Here is a 19645-nt window from a genome sequence, read left to right as displayed (position 1 = left end):
GCCTTTATATTACTTCTCACTAAATTCAGTTCTTGGACTATACTGGCATCAATAATGTGAATCCATATAAAACCACTTGGCTTCTTAGTTTCTTATAACTTCAGTCTGTTCCTTCTGCATCACTGCACCGTTATCATCTGCTGCATAAGCCGACTAATGGTGACGCTGGCATGTGAGCGCCCTCCTGTGAGCACGGGTATCAGCTGCATGATGCACTAACCGAATCCTCTCTCTGTTCACTGCTAACAAAGGAGATAACTATGTCATGTCAACATTTCGAAGGCTGGAGGTAGGTGCTGCCGGCTGTTCATGATTTAAAGCTGAGATAATTTGGGATCAAAGCAGAGAAGCTGCAGGAAAAACTGTAAATGTTCAGATTTTTCATCTTCCCCCATATTTATTTCACTATGCTAAAAATGGTTGTGTTGCAAAATCCAGAAGACATTACTCTTGAGAGAGTGGTCTAAAGTAAAATTCTAATTTCCCCTCTGAAATTCTGGACCAATTGTCCAAAAATTAAGTGAGCATCATCTGTGAAAAGTTTGAACTGTATCCATAGGTGGCACTGTAATAATAAGTAAATAAATAAGTAATAAATAACTTTTGCAGTTATCTCAAACAGAATGTGGTCTGGAGTAAAATTCTAATTTCTCCTCTGAAATTCTTGGACCAATTATCTAAAAATTAAGTGAGCATCATCCGTGGACTTTGTTGATCTGAAGTTGAGGTTATGAACTTCAAAACGTGATCAGTCTACCGTGATGTGCAGTGTCTCATTGTAGTTAGCATCAGCATTTTTATTTTGCTAAATGTCAGATCATGCTTTAATAAGCTATTTAACACCTGCAACTAACGGAGCGTGATGCTTTTGCAGGCCTTTAAATTAGAGCATAAATTTATTATGCTTGCAAGTCAGCTACTGTAGGAAGGGACCAGGCAGGGTACAAACTGTCAGTCCTAGTTGTCAATAGCATGCATCAGTTACCAGCGAACAATAAGCACTAACAAAGTGTGTGCAGTCTGTTTGGATCCCAAGCATTGCTGCTTACATCTGTATTTAGTGTTAGATTTCTGGAAGTTTTGTCACGTCTCTGTGGTTCAGCTGTTGCTTTCACTGTGTTCCAGGTAAATGGTATTCCTGAGGAGAGAAAGGTGGCTGAAGCTCTGAATTTATGACCAGAAGCACCAGTGTTGCAGCTGCCCCTCTTCCTTTGTCCTAAAATTTGTGCCAACCTGCATGTGTTAGCGGTGAAAATTTTATCATCCACTTGCGCACTTGCACCTTGATTAGTGAGTGTGAAAAAGACCCGAGGAGCTTAGCCGATTATAAAGATAACTTAGAATATTTTGGAATATCCGTTTAAATGTTTAAAGTGTGATTAATATGTTTGTATGTCATACTGCTTTGCCCAGCGGACCTCTCGGGGCGTAAGGGTGTTTTATATTGAAATGCTTTCGTCGCCATGTGTTAGAACATTTGTTCAATGTGTCACATGATAATAAACTCTTTCAAAATAACTTTCTGTCCCAGTGGAAAACAAGAAAAAACACCCCCTTCCCACTCCATCCACTAAAAGAAGCCAAAACAGCACATTTTTATGAAGATATTCTTAATGTACAACAGAATAAAGGCATTTATAAATAATATGGATACATTTCACATTTTTTTTTAAGACATCACAATTTTTTTTAATACATGTAATATATTTCAAAAGAGGCCCTACACGGGGTATAAATAGTTGTTGCTTTTACATGACCAAAGAGATCAATTAAGGCCCGATACATTAACCAAATTTACTGTATCGCGGTTGTTCACTAATAGATGAGAAAACCCCCCAAACCATCATACAGATCAGTAAACTTTACACACCAAAGAGAATGGAAACATCTATATGCCATTCTTATCTGTACAATGAGGTGCTGAGTGGTTAAAAATTAAACATTTACTTGGCTCTCTCAGTTTGAGAACAGAACCCAAACAACCAGAAAGAAAGACGAAAGCTGCGCATTTTGCGCAAATTGTTCCGCTGTGAACCCACATTACATAAATTAATAGAGGATGACTTAATGTTTTCTACCTGATGGCAGCTGAAATAAAAAATTCATTTGCAATACATCTTACGTTATATTGTCATAAATCTGCAAACGACATTTGATTGAGCCAAAAAAAGAGAAAGAAAAAGAAAAGTGCATTGAGTGCACTGGTACTGTGCTAAACTCAACGTTAAACGCTGAATATTACCTCAACAAGTAAATAGAAGGGGGAAAAAAAGCAGATCTTAAAATAAAATTATCTCCCCCTCACGTTTGCCAGGACAAAAGGGGACAGACACCGCCTGAATATATGTACGACAGTTTTCCTTAACAGTAATGTCAGCTCACTCAGTGCATTACCTAGTGGTTTCTAAATGATGTGGTTGTGGCCCCCCCATACAAAGTGCCTAAAACATGGAAGTTTATGATCACAGCTGCATCACAGATGTAAGTCTTCATCTGAAGATGTACTGTAGGTATAAGCCACTGGGAAAACCCCCAAAACAAAACACCACACAGTCTTTTTAAAAGGCATCACTAAGACATCACTTCAGTCACTCATTCACTGACTACAGTTCAGTGGCTGTGGCAGCTCAAGAAAAACAGATGGGTAACAATTTAATGGAAATTAAAAAAAATAATAAAGTGTTTTATGAGGCATTGGGTAAACATAATTTCTATCATGTACTTTGAAGGAGGTATGTGGAGCAAAATCCAAGATCAGTAGAAAAGGAAAAAAAAAAATAAAATAAAAATCTCTCAGGCTATGTAAGTTAGGTTGAGATCAGGTGACTATAAAGGAGGGGGGGGGGTCATATTGCTTGTGGGAGAAACCACTCCCATAGGGACAAATTTTATCGTTGGTTTAAAAGGCGGTCACTCAAAACAACTTGTAAGTTGATTTACAGCGCCCCCTGCAGCCTTTTAGAGCCACCACAGCCCCTTTCTGCAGAGGTCAAAGGTTTTCCTTTAATTTGTCACCCAGCAGTTTGCTTAGAACAGCATGTGAAACCTGGTACACTTTCTGCCAGAGGTATGAGGCATGTTTCAATGGACATTAAAAAAACAATAACAGACCAAAATTACTGCGGAAGCAACGCTGTATAAAATAAATCTGTCACTACTGTACAAATATACACCGACTAGGAAGTAAGCTACAGATGAGACAAGACGGCTAAAAGGATCAACCTCACCATCAGGTAATTGTCTATGAGGGTCTGGGATGGGTACAAAATTGTCTATAGAACACTTCCGTCACAAACAGCAGTCGCAGAGTATAAAATAAAACAAAGCCAGCCCCCACCTGCCCCACCCTCCCTCCAAAAAACCGTATAAAATATAAACTTAATTTAAATCATTAAATACTGTACATGTCACATAGAATTTCAGCGCTACAGCAGGTGACCACAGCCTTTCAGCAAAATTACGCACAAAAAAAGAAAAAAAATAAAACACAGCAAAAACACGTCGAAGGATATTCCAACATATTAACCATTGCACTCCAAGTTTTCTGACTCTAGTCACTCTTTGATCATCCGAGCCAGTCGTTGGTCCATATATCTCATATTTAGATATCCGACGCAGTTTGAAATCACCAGGAATACTGTACAACGTAGTGTTGATGATAAAAACGCAGCACAATTTAACGCATTTGTTGTAAAAGAGTAGATATCTGAATATGCAGGTTATGGATCCACCTGAGTGAAATCTCCCCTTCAGCTGCTACTGCACAACATGGACGGAGTATGTGCCAGGTGATCCCTCCCAAAGCGATTTACAGGAAGTTCTGAATGTAACAAAAACGTATTATCAGCGTTTGGCTAAACAGACGCGACGCTGCCAAATGCAGCAGGCATGAGTCTTAAAATGAGGACGTCGTGCTTTGTTTTTTTAGATTCTGCATTTCCAAAATCCTGAAACCAGATATTGTAAACATTTCATTGTTTTTTTTTTTTGTGTGTGTGTGTGTGTTTTTTTTTAAACTCCTTTCCCACAATTTGGGCTGTTAAAGGAGTGACTCCTTCTCTGTTGGGCATTTGTCTTTTCTTCAGTGTGTGACTTTCACAGCAGTCAGAAAAGTATGGACTCTGGTCAAATGTGGCCAGCAGACAGACTTTGTTCTCCCAAGGGTCACCGCTGCCAACATCGTCTCACCAGTAGCTAAAACACAAGGCTGCCTCCCGACTTCCATCTGTACCTCACTTCAATCTCAGCAGGGTCTTAGTGGGTCTCCCGCCCCTCCCCCAGATCCCCTCAGGAGGCGTCCATCAGGCGCCAGGTGTGGGCTGGCCAGCCCTGGACACCAGCAGTATAACGAGACTGACAATCCCCATGGCCCCCAGTCTCTTCAGCAGAGCCATGCTGTCTTTGGGGATGACCACCTGGGCCAGGTCATTGGTGATGAGGGAAATCTCATGAGCCACACAAACAAAGATGAAGGTGCTAACCAAAATGTTGAGGGAGGGGTTTCCTGGGATGAGAACCAAAATCCCCTTGGTGTCAGCTGCAAGCCATATGTGGTACTGGCAAATGAAAAGCTGTGGGACACAAAAAGCAGGGTTTTAAAAAAAAAAAAAAGCAAACACCTCTCATAAGACTCTAGTCTTTTGTGATTGGAGATTTATTTAAGGGTTATATTGCTAACTGTGACTCTAAAGCAAGGAGGACCTTACCTCTAAGGAGATCTTTCCAAACCATGCAAAGAATGAGCTATATATAGAACGGGCATAGCCAGGAATGTTCCTGATGAGAATGAAGGCCAAAATCTGCCCACAAAACAGATCACAGACATTTTTAGGAATCCAACCGTGATGTTACAACAGGTAAGTCATGCTTATCACTAGGGCTGTGCGATATGACCAAAATCTCATATCCCGATATAAGAATTCTATCGTCCCGATAACGACATAAATCACAAAAATGTAACATTTTCTGTAAATTCTGTGAATCTCAACTTGCGGGAAGTGTTTCCAGCTGCGCGTCATCTAGCTGGAGTCGAGTGTTTTAACAGATGTATAAAACTATACATTTTTAGACATAAGTTGTAACGGCCGCCGTTTTCGTTGTGAGTATTTCTTACACGGCGTGCTGCGGGGAAAAGCCTGTTCTAACGTTTGAGTTTAAGGTCTATTTATTAGCACCTGGCGGCTCTTTTTTAATTCTCATCTGTAAATAATCTGCTCTTTCACGTGATTCAGTTTATTTTGAAAAGTCTCAACAGGATCTTGAGCTTTACTGTGAAAGGTTTATGTGGAACATAATCAAGCTGACAAGCGATGGTTTTACCGTCGTTGTTGCTAACCACAACGCATAAAAACAGGCGCTTGTCCGTCTGTAGTGTGGTTATATAAAATATAAGAGTAAGAGAGAACTTTAAGAAATTAATATAACCACTACAGTGACCATCAAAACGATGAAAAATATTGCCGTAAAGAGTTTATTTTGCGACACCACGAAACAAACAATAGCGTAAAATGAAACGATAGACGTTTTTATATCGTCATCCAATATATATCGTTACATCGAACAGCCCTACTTATCACTAAAAAAGTAGCAGGCCAAGCATGTTGAAGAACTGTAAACACTAAAGTGGTGTAAACAGACGAATGGTTAAATATAGTAATGGTGGCAATATATGTAGAAAACATCTTTTCCAGTGTGAATTGACTGTAGATAACATGGTGAGCTATTAGGCTTGGTCTCACAATCATATCAGACTGTCATGAAACCATGTTAAGTAGTAAATTTAACTTCATGACTCAGATGACATGGGCCAATACTACGAAGAAAGCTCATCATATCCAGGTTATCTTTCCATTATCTGGATTCACTTTGCCTAACACTGGGAGGCATGATAAGCAGTCAGACACAAAGCTAGTTAGTCAGTTAATCCAGGATTGAATCTTTAAAAGACACCTTTAGCTTTTATTCTCTCAGCTGCAACATCAGTGATGTTTGAGAGCAAGTAAAGAATAAAAGTAAAAGAATGAATTTAAAATTAGACAACAGAAAAAATAAAATAAAATAAAGTTGCCTCTAATAGTTTATATTTCTTACTAATCAGAGAAAGGCAAAGACATTAGACACTATTAGAAAACTTTCTACTGAAAGGTCTAAAGTTGGTCTGAAAGACCAATCAGTTCTCTATTTTCCAGAGAACTGATTGGTCAGCAGACAGTGATTTCACGCCTGATGATCTCTAATCTTGTTTGCGGTGCAGGTTCCCGAGGCAATATACCCTGAAGTTACATGCATGAAACATCACAGTGCAGGCCTCTGATGTCAGGGTTGTTTCCAAACATGTGAATTAGCCAATCAACACAGAACAGTGGGCGAAAGCGCAGATGTCCCAAACAGTTGAGACATTAAACTGTCTTTAACCTTCCAGCTTTTTAGCACAAACTCTGTATATTGTTCATCTGAGCTAATGTGAGAATGAGGCATTTAAGGCCTTAGCGTCATCCGTCCTGCCTCCAGGTGCCATCTCTTAACCCAAAGTCAAATGCAGGATTTCCAGCAGTAACAACTAATTGGACTCAGAGAAACTTTCAGACTTGATCGCACCAACACTTCATGTGTGAAAAGCCAAAGAAACAAAGATAAAAACTGTACCTGGACCACAGATATATAGGGATGCATCTCGTTGCACTCAGTTTTGGTTTTGCAGCTGCTTGCCCATATTGAGTAAGTCTAGAATGACGTGGAGAAGATTTTAAGTGCCACGTTTTACCAAACAGTCAGTAAGTTTTGGTAACGCACACGTTACCAAGCTGATACTGTAATCTCCAGTTAATACAACAAGAACTTTCCAAGGCTTTGTCACATAAGTAAACATGACTCCTTTTTAAGCATTCCCTTTTGCACATTGTGTTTATTACTTAAATATACAAAGAAAGAAGTCTAAATTTAAAAAAATAAATATTTAGCATTCGATTAGAAGAATTATGTAACAGATGATAACTGGTCTAAATTAAGAACTAACGCTCAACACGGCTATTTTGGTAAGACTCAAAATATGTGAAATGCAGACTTACTATGAAGGAGACAACAGAGAGGAAGAGGAGAAAGTTGGAAATCTTGGCAGAGAAGAGAGTCTCTCCTTTTCCCTCTGACAGCACCTGACGCTTCTGCAGCACCAGATAGATGAAGGCAAATAACATGCCATGTATCACCGCCTGCAGAAGAGTGCCAACACATTAAAAGATTACAGCAAAGGCCAGAAAATTTGTTATCATTTGTTAAATTTTATAAAAAAAAAAAAAAAAAATCTAAAAAAAAAAAAAAAAAAAAGGAGGGGGGGGGGGGGTGTTCTGTCATGTGTAACATGAGTGGACAAAAACCTGGCTGCACCTTGAGGAAACACATTTGACTTACAAATCGGTCCAGCTTCCATCTGAACCACCACTCGTGGATGCTGCCATTCAGCTCGAAGAGCTTAGAGATGGGCCACACAGAGAAGACGCGCTCAAAAACACCCTGGAGTCATAATGCAAAACACAGAAATTCCATAAAGCAAGTAGCATTTTAAAAATGGAGTAAACATCTGATTTAAAAAATAAATAAAATAAATCATAGCACAGCTTAGTGGTCAATATGGTGCTGCGTGAACAACTTAGGACATGTGACCATTTACATCTCCTAAACTTAAATATGCAATTAAAAGAAAGAAGAGTTACACTTAAGAACAATTTCAGCTGACCCACCTGGGAAAAGGCAAAAAAGCAGATGAACATCAGGAGGCCCAGTAACTTTGCCAAGACCCCAAAATGCCACACGCCACTACCTGTCCAACAAAGAAGACATATGAAATGCAACCCTGCTGCTTGCACTTATGACATGAATTAATCATCTGTATTCATTCACACAGTGCAGGACACGACTGAGCGGAGAATATAAAAGTCAGTAATTTGACACCTACTGTTAGCCGTCTTCTGAAGGATCTGAGGCCACATAGCCATTGTGGTGTAGATGACAACAAACCAGAATGTGACCAAGGGAACAAAGTAATAGAACTGGTACGGTCGGTCCATTACCACACACAGCACCAACACCAGGAAGTTCAGACGGAAAAGCACCTGTGAATGAATATGACACAAACACCTAAGCAGATACCCAAAAATCACACTATTTATCTGAACCCAAATTATTCTGTAATAACAATCATAATGTTATTGTCACAGCTGCCATTTTTAAAAATCACTCAGTCACTGAATCCCTAGTTTTGAGTTGAAACGCCAACACTTCAACTTAAGTTTTATTTTGGTGACGAGATCTAAAGTCACAGGGAGCCAGTGTGGAGTGGAGGACAAGGACGGTTTTTGTGTAGGTGAGTGTTCAATGCGTGGCGTGTCAGGCAGGTTATGAGTGATGAATGTTCTCCTGCAGGATACCACAGTCTGAATCTAGAGGAAAAGGTCATGGTGCATAACTCTATGCATGTTGTTGTGAACATTGAGGTTTCTTTCACTGCCGTTTGGTCTTTGGGTGACCAAAGTACCAATAATGATCCTCTACTTGAAAGTTTGAGAGCTGATGTAAGTTTGCACAAGTCTGAGACATCAAAGATGTCACATGCATGCAATCAGAGCGGAGGTGATCCGCCCCAAAAATAGCAGCGCACTGGAAAATCGTCCAATTGTTTTTCTTTTTATGGACAGAACTTCTCTATTACACCTCATGTGCATGACGTCTGCTATGACTGAGAAACAAATGTCAATAAGGATATAAAGTTAAAGTATAACTGACAGCACCCCTAACCTGGCACACTCTGTAAAGTCCAAAGTCTCCTTTGAGCCAAAAAAACGAAAAGTGTCCATAGCCAGTTTGAAATAGGTATGCTGCCACCAACACCCGCACATGCATGTACACTGGGATGAACTGAAAGACAGAAAAATAAAAAACCATCAGGCTCTTCAGACATCAGCATACACAGCAGGAGACTCACAAACTGATTTTTGTAGACATAATTGGGACTCACAGCGCTCGCTCCAGATATGTGATAGATGAGGATGACGAGCTGCATCCAGCCTTTCCACTCGTCTGTTTGTTCTCGGTTGAGTAATTTTGCCTGCGTGGAAGCAAAGAAAAAAGGTGAGATTATTTAGAGACTGTTATACAAAAACAAAACTTTACTGAGAAGCACTGTCTCACCTCCTTGCTGTTGTCACTGTAAAACACTCCCAGTACAAATATGTAGATGAGAGGGATGAAGAACGTGGAGTGCGTGTAAAACTTCTGCTCTTTCATGAACACATCTGCCCTGTCACAAAGGTAAAAATAGCCCATGATGACGCCCATCCTGCAGAGAGCCTGAAAAGGTGCTTTTGGGCCGGGGGGAACAGCTGCAGTGGCTGGCTTCTTCTCCTCTAGGCTCTCCACATCAGGGGGCATGTGTCGGCGGTGGCGATTGTTGCCAAGGATGTGGAAGACTATGATGACCACGGCTGAGCCAAGGAAGAAAAGAGCCGACAGTTTCTGGAGCAAGTTAGGGGCTCGTAACGTCTGACAGCATGAACCGTCAATGGGCCTCAGTATTTTGTTGCACACAGAGTTCATGAGGATCATGGCTCCCTGCCAGGATGGTTAAAAGGAGAGGTGAAGGGGAAGTGAGTACTAATCAAGGATACCGATAAAATAACCGCACTAAAGCTGCACTCATTAATTAACTTACCACATTCCTGGTGCTCTCAGGCAGGTGCAAACCATCATCTGACTTGATGATGGTTTCCAGCGCAGCCTGACGGGAAGCAGCCACCAGTCTGACCCGAGATCTGCCATTACGCTTGCTGCTGTTGAGCACATCCACTGCTGCTTCATTGTACAGCTCCAGCTGCTGGTTGGTGATCATTTTCCTGTTCTCACTTAACACCTCTTCATTTACTGGATCTGCAGAAGGGGTTTAATCAAGAGGGTCCATGCATGGAAACATGAAGTGAACAACCATTGTGCAACGTGGGAAATGACTATTGAGTGCAAAATGCTAAGTAGGAGGTTCAGAGATGTCAGTGTGGCACCTTATTTATTTATTTTGCCTGTTTGTTGTTTGCAGTAAATTCTAACAATCAAAAAGTTAAAAATGGAAAATGTTTAACAAGCAGATGTGAAGTACAGCTGCAAATTTATTAGGCGTGTGTGCGGATTGGAAACTATTAATTCCTCTGTATGTTAACACCAAATGAGTCTTAATATTTTCCAGTCATGCCTCATACTTTAGAAGCCTGTCTATGATCATAAAAAGATCCTGTATCGTGTGAATGGCTGAAGCTGAGCACACCTTGCAGCACCCAGTAGACCTCCCCATGCTCAGCCAGCTTCTCCAGCTGCCCCACAATTGCAGTCAAGTTGACTTTGTACTGCTGGAGGGCCTCACTGCTGCCACCGTGCAACTTGATGGACCACTGTGTAAATGGATAAACAGTCAGGACTGACATAACTATCGGCAGCCACCACGTCACACTTGTCTCATATAAAACATGCAGGCATTTACGCAGGTTACCGTGGCAGCTCCGAGGACGAGAACATCTGGCTTTGCTGAACCTTCCTGCAAAGCAAAAGAGACGCCGCACTTAAGTTTATGAGTGGCACTTGATTCGCAATTTCCCCCACTTGTTACCGTTACTCACATGTGTCCATGACATCAAGCGTTCCTTCATTGAATTATTTGCCTCGGGGTACCACAGAAAGTCCTAAACACAAAGATGAAGTTTGAAAAGAAATCTTGTGGCAGAGTGTTTAGAAGAAAAAACACAAACCGAGAACATGTTAAAACCAGGAATATAAATATAAATAAATAGCTCACCACTTTAATAGAGTAGCTCTTGTCTTCAAAGGAAATGTCCTCATGCTTCAGATGTTAGGAAGTGGACAGACAGAGAGTAAGTGTGACATACAGTCAGTGATGCTTTGTCCCAGCTTGAGACCAAAACAGTTAGTACTGTATAGCTATAGGGTTATCCCATAGCTTCATTTATCTTGTTGAGTTTCTGTGCAAGCCGCTCGACTTTAACCTTTTTAAACATCGCATTTCCACAATGCCATCTATATCAAGCTTTAAAGCACTTCCATCTTTTCATAAAAACGACTATTTATTTGACAAGTCAGCAGGGTGATTTTTTCTAACATAAAATCGATAGTCTGAAGTTAAATTATCAGACTTGAGAGAAGTAAGGAGGAGCAAAGTAACTATTGCTTTTAGAAGCCACAATTAAGCCACATAAATATGAACGACTAGTCAAACTGCATTTTTATTTAGCCCTGATGGTCTGGTTATTTATTAGAGCTGACTGTCAAAGTTCTCAAGGAAGACACACAGCCTTCAAAGCAGCCACGATAGGTACGCATGAATCTTAGTCTGCTCTTCTAATTAGATTTAGGTTGCAGCCTTGATCAGTCAGAATTTAGAGCCATTTGTGATGGAAGAGAGACTTTCATTTTGAGGTTGAAATATTTTTAGTCAGTTTATAAACTTCCCTGGAAGCAATGGGCAGAGTGAGTTAAAGCATATCTTTGTGCCTCATATCTGTAGATCTGTTTGGCGTGTACCATCACCATTGTGAGAAAAACCCTGGGCTTGAACAGTGCAGTTTCTCATCATTACCTTAATCCCCTCTTCTTTTCGTTCAGGGTTGATAATTTTGATGAAGGAGTAAAACAGCTGCCTGATTCGCGAATCGCCAACAAAGGCTACCCGCTTTTCAGAGAGGCAGGTTTTGGCTTCACTGTAAAACAAAAAAGGTTGGTGAGGGCCAAGCACAGATAAAAAAAAAACATTTATTTACTGAGGTGAATAATGTTACTGTCCTTTATTTGTCAATGAGTGATCTTTTATCCTAAAGTCCTTAGTTGAAATTACCCACAAACCCTTAGTGACTGACAAAAACTAACAACATCACTGCCACACATTTAAATCTTTATCCCAAACATACAGTGTAATAACTTCAGAGGTGGTGTGACTCACATGCTTTTGTATTTGTGCATCATGCAGCCATAAGGCTGCCATACATCCTCCCCCAAGTAACGTCCTCTGGACAGCAGCCATTCACACGAGTCCCCTCCTGGAGGCAAGACACAGAGAACTTTCTGGTGAGGCGAAACAAACAAAATCTCGCTTTCACTCACAGTTTCGCTCCGACTATGACAGAAACCTGCTGCCTCAATAGTGCCTTGGCTTTTCATTCTGTGCTGTCAAAAGGACCATACAATAAAAGGCTCTGGCAGGGGCCACAGTGCAAAATGAAGCCATCAGCGATCTAGCTCGAGCATAAATCTCTCCAGCTATTCATTTGTTCGCAAAATGAATGGAGCCATCTGCAGCCGAATCAATCCACAGAAACAGGCGAACATGAAAGGTGGGCAGACCAGCACGCAACATCATTCTCAGCCAAAGCAGCTGCTCACAGCACACTCTGCTCCCTAACCTTTTCGTGGGTGACGTCCACACTGAGCAGCCTAGGTACGACGTACATGTAAATGGGCCTGCTTTATTTATTCATAGTCCAACTCTATGCTCTGAGGACGTGTCACTGTTTGTCAACCAATTTATGAGCAAACCCTTTACTGATACATCCAGTGCACTATGCATATGCAAGTTACAGCCCTGGAACAAAGAAACGTGCAGCTACAATGTTATCACAAAGCAGCAAATCAAAATTTTTCGAAGTTGTGAACAGGGCGACAGGCACATTTGTGGTCAGTCTTACCGACAGTGCATTTATTCAGGAAGCTAGCTAAACACCATGTCGGGCGTATTTACATGACAGTGGTCTCCAGGTGCAGATCAAATACATTTCCACGAACCTTTCCAGGGCTTTTCCAGCAGCAATAAAGCGTTTCTTGCAGCAGGAACGTCAGCAACATGTAAACACAGCTATTGGCAGTGTTAGCAGCTAACCAGCTGGATAAAGTCGGGTCAAATTCACGCTTCCTTTGGAGACTTAGTGCGTGAAACCACCTATTTGCGGCACGCACGTTTTCAGGCGATAACTTTAACATCTAGAAAGCATCCCGTGACAAAAGCACGGAGCCCAGTAGCTAAGAAAAGCGCTGGCATGCAAGCAGCTACCTAGCTACCAGTAGCAATGTCAAGTGTTTCCAGTGGCCGCATCCACATTAAGTTGATCAAATAAAAGCAGCACTCACCTTCGTAATACCGCGAAGCAGCGTGAAACACGAGGAGTAAAAGAACAGCAGCCAGCGATATCAGCTTCGCGTTTTTTATGGTAAAATGTTGATTTATTTCGCGTTTGCCCAGGCTATAGGCCAGGACCGCCATCTTTGCTCCTCCATGACAACAGGCAGCTGTGCAGTCTCGCGGCGGCGGCGCTCCGCTCAGCTCACCATATGCCAGCTCCACTCCCCGGCACACCGCCTCCTTCTCCTCCATCACTGCTGCTTAATGAGTCAGGTGCGGTTCAAGGAGACCTTCCAGCGGGTCTAAATTTGTCAACAAAATTATTATTAATAATATTATGGTGAGGCAAATCGTTTCTTTCGGGTGTCTGTAAAAAGAAGAAGAAAAAAAGAAAAAAAGTTTTATGCCGGAATGATCACAATCAAAAGCAAAAGCAGGAATTTGGAGAGTAACTTTTAGGAAAGCAAAGGCGCACTGTCATCAGGTCGATTGAAAACAGTGGTTTATTAGTTTGCGCTGTTGGAAGAAGGCGTGGCTTTGCAAAAAATTAATAATTAACCTGTTGTTTGGTGAAGGGACGGGCTGTTAAGGTGTCATGCACTGCATGTAAGTAAACAGGTTTACTTACATGCCTGCAATTGTGCAGGTGTGTCAAACCTGTTACATTTATTTATACACACTTTTACACACAGTTGACTGTGTGGAAGAGTAAAAGAATTAGTAGTAGTAATGGGTTCATACAAAAACCAGACATCAAGTTTAGGGTATTTTTCTTTTAAATTAGAGAGTATCAAAGGGGCTTAGTTGTGCCGTTGTGCAGATTTTGCTGTAGATCGATACCAAGTAACTACAGGGCCAGTATTGCTAGTACCAATACTCCTACAGGTACTTTTTAACCTATCAAGTAAATCCTAAACACATATTAATGATCACCAAATAACTGTGATTTGCACAGCATACCCAATATGCAGAATATATGTTTTTATTTCCAAAAAATAGCGACTTTACTACAATTCAGTGAGCTACATACTGAACTTAGAGGTTAGAAACAAAGTATTAAGTCCATCACGCTAGTATTGATCCAATACCAGCGTTGGCATCGATTATATCGATATTTGGATCGATCTGGCCACCTGCAATACTCATGAACACTAAGAAGTTAATAACATCCAAGGTGTGAACACAGCTGCAGGATTGTACTGGCAGAAGAAACAAAGCACAACTTTTAATTGTAGCTGATAAAGATGAAACCGGTTTACCTTGTACACGTGGCTTCCTGTTGGCAGTGAATTTCAGTGCCACTCCATTCTCAAACATCTTATTTTTATTGTATGACTACAGGGTGGAGTGTTCTGCTGTCATCATCAAGTATAAAAACAACTTTGATGAGGTGATAACAGGGTGTCTGAGCATCAGGGGGCAGCTCAGTAAAGTTTGGGTGACTCGTGATAGGGTTCTTAACAAGAGGTCTCTCTACTTAATAGAAAGGTTTCAAAGAATCTGAGAACATGATAAATATTTCTAAATTTTACATCTGAGTCTCCTGAGCTTCTTCTTAAATGTATTCAGAGTATGTAGCCAGTTCAGGCAGAAAACCAGACAATTTCAAAGGTGCGACATAATGGTGTGCCACTGTAGGCACACATGCTTATGAATATTGTTGAATTACCTTTACCTTACATTGATGAAAGCAGGAATTTAATCATATCTGATAAAAATGACACAAGTTTAATTTACAGTATACATGCAGCTTCAGGTGCACTGAATTTGTTCCACTGCACATTTTCTATCTCTGAATCTCATGGACAGAACAACAAAGGAGACAAAACTGGCCCAACAACAATTTTCTTTTCTTTCCACCCATCAATTCTCTTCCGCTTATCCTTATCAGAGTTGTGGGCCGTCCCAGAAAGGTCGCCAATTTGATGCACAGTTTTTTTTTCCCGTAACGGTATGAACACTGAAAGGTGGTGGATTGGCCAGATGCTGGGAGATGTGTAAAAATAACTCAGTTGTTTGGCGGTGGCTATTGAGGAGCTTCCACAGATTCAGTAACATTAGCAAGTGGTGGAGGCCAGCAAATGCAACACGCTGGCAGGTGGATGACGGAAAGGCAGAAGAAGCAGAGACCCGGGGCGGTGAACTGAACTTCAGGTAAGAATGACCTGCAGTCTATCTGGGTCAGATATAAACCAAGTTTAGGTGGAGTTTATTTTCGTTATGCTGACTTTTTACAGTCAGTTACAATAACTTGTACTGTGTACTAACTAGCATGACAGAGTTTATATACTGCTGGGCGGGTGCTATGATATTATTGATGTTGAACTTGTTTTATCTTATTTTATTTATAAGGTTAGTTATTAGAGTTTCCAACCGTCCCGTAAAAAACGGAATCTTCTCGTATTCAGAGAAAATATTGCGAGTTTGGTATTGAGGTGAAAAGGAACACAGTTTGACCCGGACTTCAGCTACAATGAAAAAGACACAAAGCTGGAGTTATTCTGTGTCTTTGCTGCACAGCTGCCTCTTCTTCTCTCATTCTCTCCCCCTCCCTCTCCTGTTTCTACTTCAATCATGAAACTGATCAATGATCAGCTGATCGGCTTTTCTCTCTTGTTTGTTTATCGCCCACTTTGCGTCAGAAACATGAAACCGGCAGATGTCGCGCTAAACAACAGCAGTACGTTTAAGCTTGATCAGCTGTTGTTAGAATTTATTTAATATTAATTTCTAGTATCAGCTGATGTTTGCTGGAGCCACAGCTGTAAAAGCTGCTGGTCATGATGTCGGTTTGGTTATCTGGTGAGAGGGAAACATGAAGATGAAACCAGGAGATGTCCTTACTGAATCAGAGCTGAACAGGTGATGGAGAAACAGGTTTACCTTTTAGGTGACATGAATGAGTTGAAGGGAAGTTATGAACTGTTTCTGAGAGACAAATAACACCAATAAGTAGCTGACAGCTGGTAACTGTGCAGGGGCGGGTCTAGCAAAGTTTTGCCAGGGGGCCAGGTAGGGCATTAACAGGGAGAGGGGGGCACAAATAAAATGCTTTTCTTTCTTATTCTCATTTAAAATTTCTAGCTTTTAACAAATAATTATCTGAATCATACAACAAACGTTTTCATCCGATGTAAAATGTATAGAAATACATTATTATAGATAGTAATTTTTTTAGGGTCCCATCATAATTTCTTCAGAAGTAGCTAAGTACTGTGTATGATGCCAGTATTTTCCCACATTTTCTAGATTCTGTACCAGTACTGTGTGTAAAATGCCATCAAAAAGTCAATTAAGTTTTATTCTTTCTCACCTGTCTTTCTGTCTAGAAAGACTGTCTAGAAAAAACATATTTTGCCCTGCCATGCTGTTTATTGATGTGGCAAATGAATGGTTTATGAAAATATATCTAAATCTGTCATCAGTAATCAGTAATGATCATGTCTCACCTCTAGTCTTCTCTGTCTTAATTTCAGGTTTTCACCATGTGTAGATAGTTCAGGAGGTTAACTCGACCAAGCAGTCTACTTTCGGGTACTGTTTAGAATAACAGAATAGGGAGGATGGTGTAGGTTTAAGTTTAAGATACATATATATATATATACCAACAAGACAGTGTACATCACTGTGACAACAGCGTTTGCTTTCATTCAAAGGCTTTATGGTTTTTCCTGTAATACCTGGTGGGCCGGTCTCTAGTCAAAATGCCTGGGACGATTTTTTGTCCCAGTCCAGCCCTGTGCATAGCTAAGTTTTTTTTGTTTCTTTTTTCTTTGTTTGCTTTTTGTTGTTGTCTTTTTGCTCCAACGATTATCTACACAGCTCTGTGCGCAGCTCTGTTAAATGCCTGCCACAGCATTTCAGTCAGGTTGAAGTCTGGACTTTTGACCGGGCAGTTGCAACACAACATTTTTTTAAAAATTCTTTTTCAGCCATTCTGCTGTAGATTTGCTCCTGTGCTTTGGGGGTCACTGGCTTTTTGTATGTCCCACGTTTGGCCAGGCTTCAGATGTCAGACAGATGGCTTCATATTTGACTCTAGAATACTTTGGCATACAGAGGAATTCACAATCAACTTAATGCCTCCAAGTTGCCCAGACTGTCCTCGGCTGACTCACCCGTCTCTCTCTCCCTCTTTTTGCGATCTCTTTCCGTCCTCAGTTGACATGAGTGTGGGGAATGTTGCGTGCTTTGCTGCAGAGGCGTGCCCTACTAATCACGCAACGGGAAGACATTCCTGTTTATACACCTGCTGTTGAGCTGATTGGGGCGTGACTTTAAGAGGGCGGTGTTTTTCCTCAGTTGACACCAGCATGCAGTAAACAAGCTCGGCTCCTGTAATACTCACATGCAATCTATTGCTGTTGCTCTACTTGTCTTCGTCTCCTCTGTCCTGACGCCTGTTGCTGATGCCTTCAACCCTCTGAGGGACCGACTAAAAGAAAGACCCTTTAAATAAAACATCCTTTAACCTTACATTGTGCTCTGCATTTGTGTCCAGGGGTCCACAACAAGCTTAACGCTGTGTCTGCAAAACAAGCCCAAATCATCACCCCTCCACCACCATGCTTAACAGCTGGTATGACTGGGCTGTTGGATTAGGCATTATAACCATGATTTTGTATGTGCAAAGGAAATGGCTCCAGATGTCTGGTTTTGCAAACTTAATCCATTCTGTTGGTACCCTTCAAAGAAACCATGCTTGAATATCTCTGAGCATTGTGCAGCCTGCCCTTGGGGTGAATTTGCTGGGATTTCCGCTCCTGGGAAGATTTCAGCATTGTATTGTCACACAGCTAATCGGTCCAGACCTGCAAACCGCCTAAAGTTGTGCCTTTATAGAGGAGCTCACACTTGCTGATGATCATGTAATCAAGTGGTTTTGATTAGCAACACTTGACTGCTGCTACACTCTTAACTCCTTTGGAAGTAGGAAGGGTGTACTTAGTGTTTCACCACACTGAATAGATTCGTGTGAAAACTTTCTTCTTCTTCTTTCTGTAATTTCAGCTTACTTTCTATTTTAATAAACATCTCAGTGGTTTGATTGTCTCGGGATTTAATCATCTATCTGTAATATAACATTTACTACATAAACTGGTATATAAATAAAGTGGGACATTAAATAAAGTAGAAGAAACATTACAGAATCCTAAACTGACATAGAAGTGTTAAGCATAGTAAGAAGGCCTGGAAAGTAAATGGACTTTTATTTTCTTAAAATGATGATTACACAACTTTAAAGGCACCAAATTGCTCGTCTGGACGTCAGCATGACATCTAAAGGAACCATAGCCTGATTTCTGTACTGTTAATAATCAATTTTATGCATAAAAGATTGGATAATGTATAAATCGTACTCTTCTGTCTAATTTCCCATGCACCCATCAGAGTTGTTATAGTTTTATATTTTCTAATTAGTATTCTTTTTTTTTAAATTTTGTTTTGACTTTTTGTTTTAATTCAGTTTAGTCTCAGTGAGTTTCCAGAGCGGATATTCTTGTTTCAATTTAGTTTTTGTTGTTTGAAATGTTTAATTTTAGTTTCGTTTCAGTGTCAGTTTTAGTTTTTATTTGTTATTACAATATTGAGTCCATGTGTCAAAGCCAGACTCAGGAAAATTAATAAGAGTATTGCAGTAAAAACATATAACTTTTTGAAAGCAGTTAAGTCTTAGTTTGTTGTAGTATTATAGGTATCCAGAGTCTTTCAATGACTCAATTATTTTTATTTAGTTTTAGTCAGATTTTCAAGTTCACAAAATTGTTTTAATTGGTTTTATTCCCCCCCCCCCCCCCAAAGTCTAGTTTTTAGTTTTATTTTTGTTCAGTAAAATGTTTTTTCCACATCTGGTTTTAGTTTTTAGTTTAAATTTAGTTAACTATAATAACCTAGCCACCCACAGGTATTTGAAGTGTCCATAGGACATAAATACCCGTGTACGTGTGGACGTAGCCTAAATGAACTGGACACGAAGCAGATATTCTCGTAAATGCACGCCACACTGCCTTCTAGTGGTTGCAGAAGGTGTTGCAGCTGATCTCATACGCCATCACCCTGAGTGAAACACCTATTTATCTCCAGAACTGCCGTATTCTTAACTGAGACTGACTTATAACTATGTTCACGCATGACTGCAAGCCTTGAATCCAAATCACAGAGATTTATTTGGATGCAAAAGCTGTATTATGCAAGGAAAAAAAGCAACATGAGAGGATGCATATTTACAAGGAACAATGCACTTTAGTAATCACACATTGGCATGGACAGTGTAAACAGAAATTTACTGTACATTAAAATTGAATGTACCGTTGGAAAGCAAGGTAAAAAAAAAAAAAAAAAGGTGGGGGATGTGAACGAGGACACTGCTGTGCTTCCACAATAGGAAGATGTTTAAAGTCAGTAAATCATCAGCCAAACTAGAACCAAAGTCCAGTGACACACCTTCATCGGTGTCCTTAAAACACGAAAGCACTTAAGTCA

General features: G+C 40.5%; 2 protein-coding genes across 8 annotated transcripts in view; one reads left to right on the top strand and one right to left on the bottom strand.

The window, feature by feature from the left end:
- sgce (sarcoglycan, epsilon) overlaps nt 1-19544 on the top strand; it is a 30861-nt gene extending 11317 nt beyond the window's left edge. For 4 of the 7 annotated variants that reach the window (XM_085147892.1, XM_085147887.1, XM_085147888.1 and 1 more), the window contains 2 exons: nt 252-289; nt 1126-19544. In XM_085147892.1, the coding sequence (XP_085004018.1) occupies nt 252-289; nt 1126-1176 (89 nt within the window). In that variant the 3' untranslated portion in view covers nt 1177-19544. Of the gene's footprint in view, nt 1-104 lie in introns of all 7 variants that reach the window. The other 3 variants (XR_014871835.1, XM_085147891.1, XM_085147890.1) reach the window with 3 other exon arrangements.
- Nucleotides 4086-13414, bottom strand: casd1 (CAS1 domain sialic acid O acetyltransferase 1). Its single transcript, XM_085147866.1, has 18 exons — nt 13171-13414; nt 11990-12086; nt 11630-11750; nt 10832-10876; nt 10656-10718; nt 10529-10573; nt 10307-10430; nt 9704-9918; nt 9184-9603; nt 9011-9100; nt 8791-8910; nt 7952-8108; nt 7737-7816; nt 7408-7509; nt 7068-7208; nt 6646-6723; nt 4707-4799; nt 4086-4571 (listed from the first exon to the last, which is right to left on the bottom strand). The coding sequence occupies exons 1-18, from the start codon at nt 13412-13414 to the stop codon at nt 4302-4304; spliced, it is 2505 nt and encodes an 834-aa protein (XP_085003992.1). The 3' UTR covers nt 4086-4301.
- Nucleotides 19545-19645: the final 101 nt, after the last annotated feature.

Source organism: Neolamprologus multifasciatus, chromosome 22 (genome assembly GCF_963576455.1).
Source record: "Neolamprologus multifasciatus chromosome 22, fNeoMul1.2, whole genome shotgun sequence".
NCBI classification, from domain to species: domain Eukaryota; kingdom Metazoa; phylum Chordata; class Actinopteri; order Cichliformes; family Cichlidae; genus Neolamprologus; species Neolamprologus multifasciatus.
The sequence above is the reverse complement of the archived record's forward strand: the minus strand, read 5'-3'. Positions and strand labels throughout refer to the sequence as shown.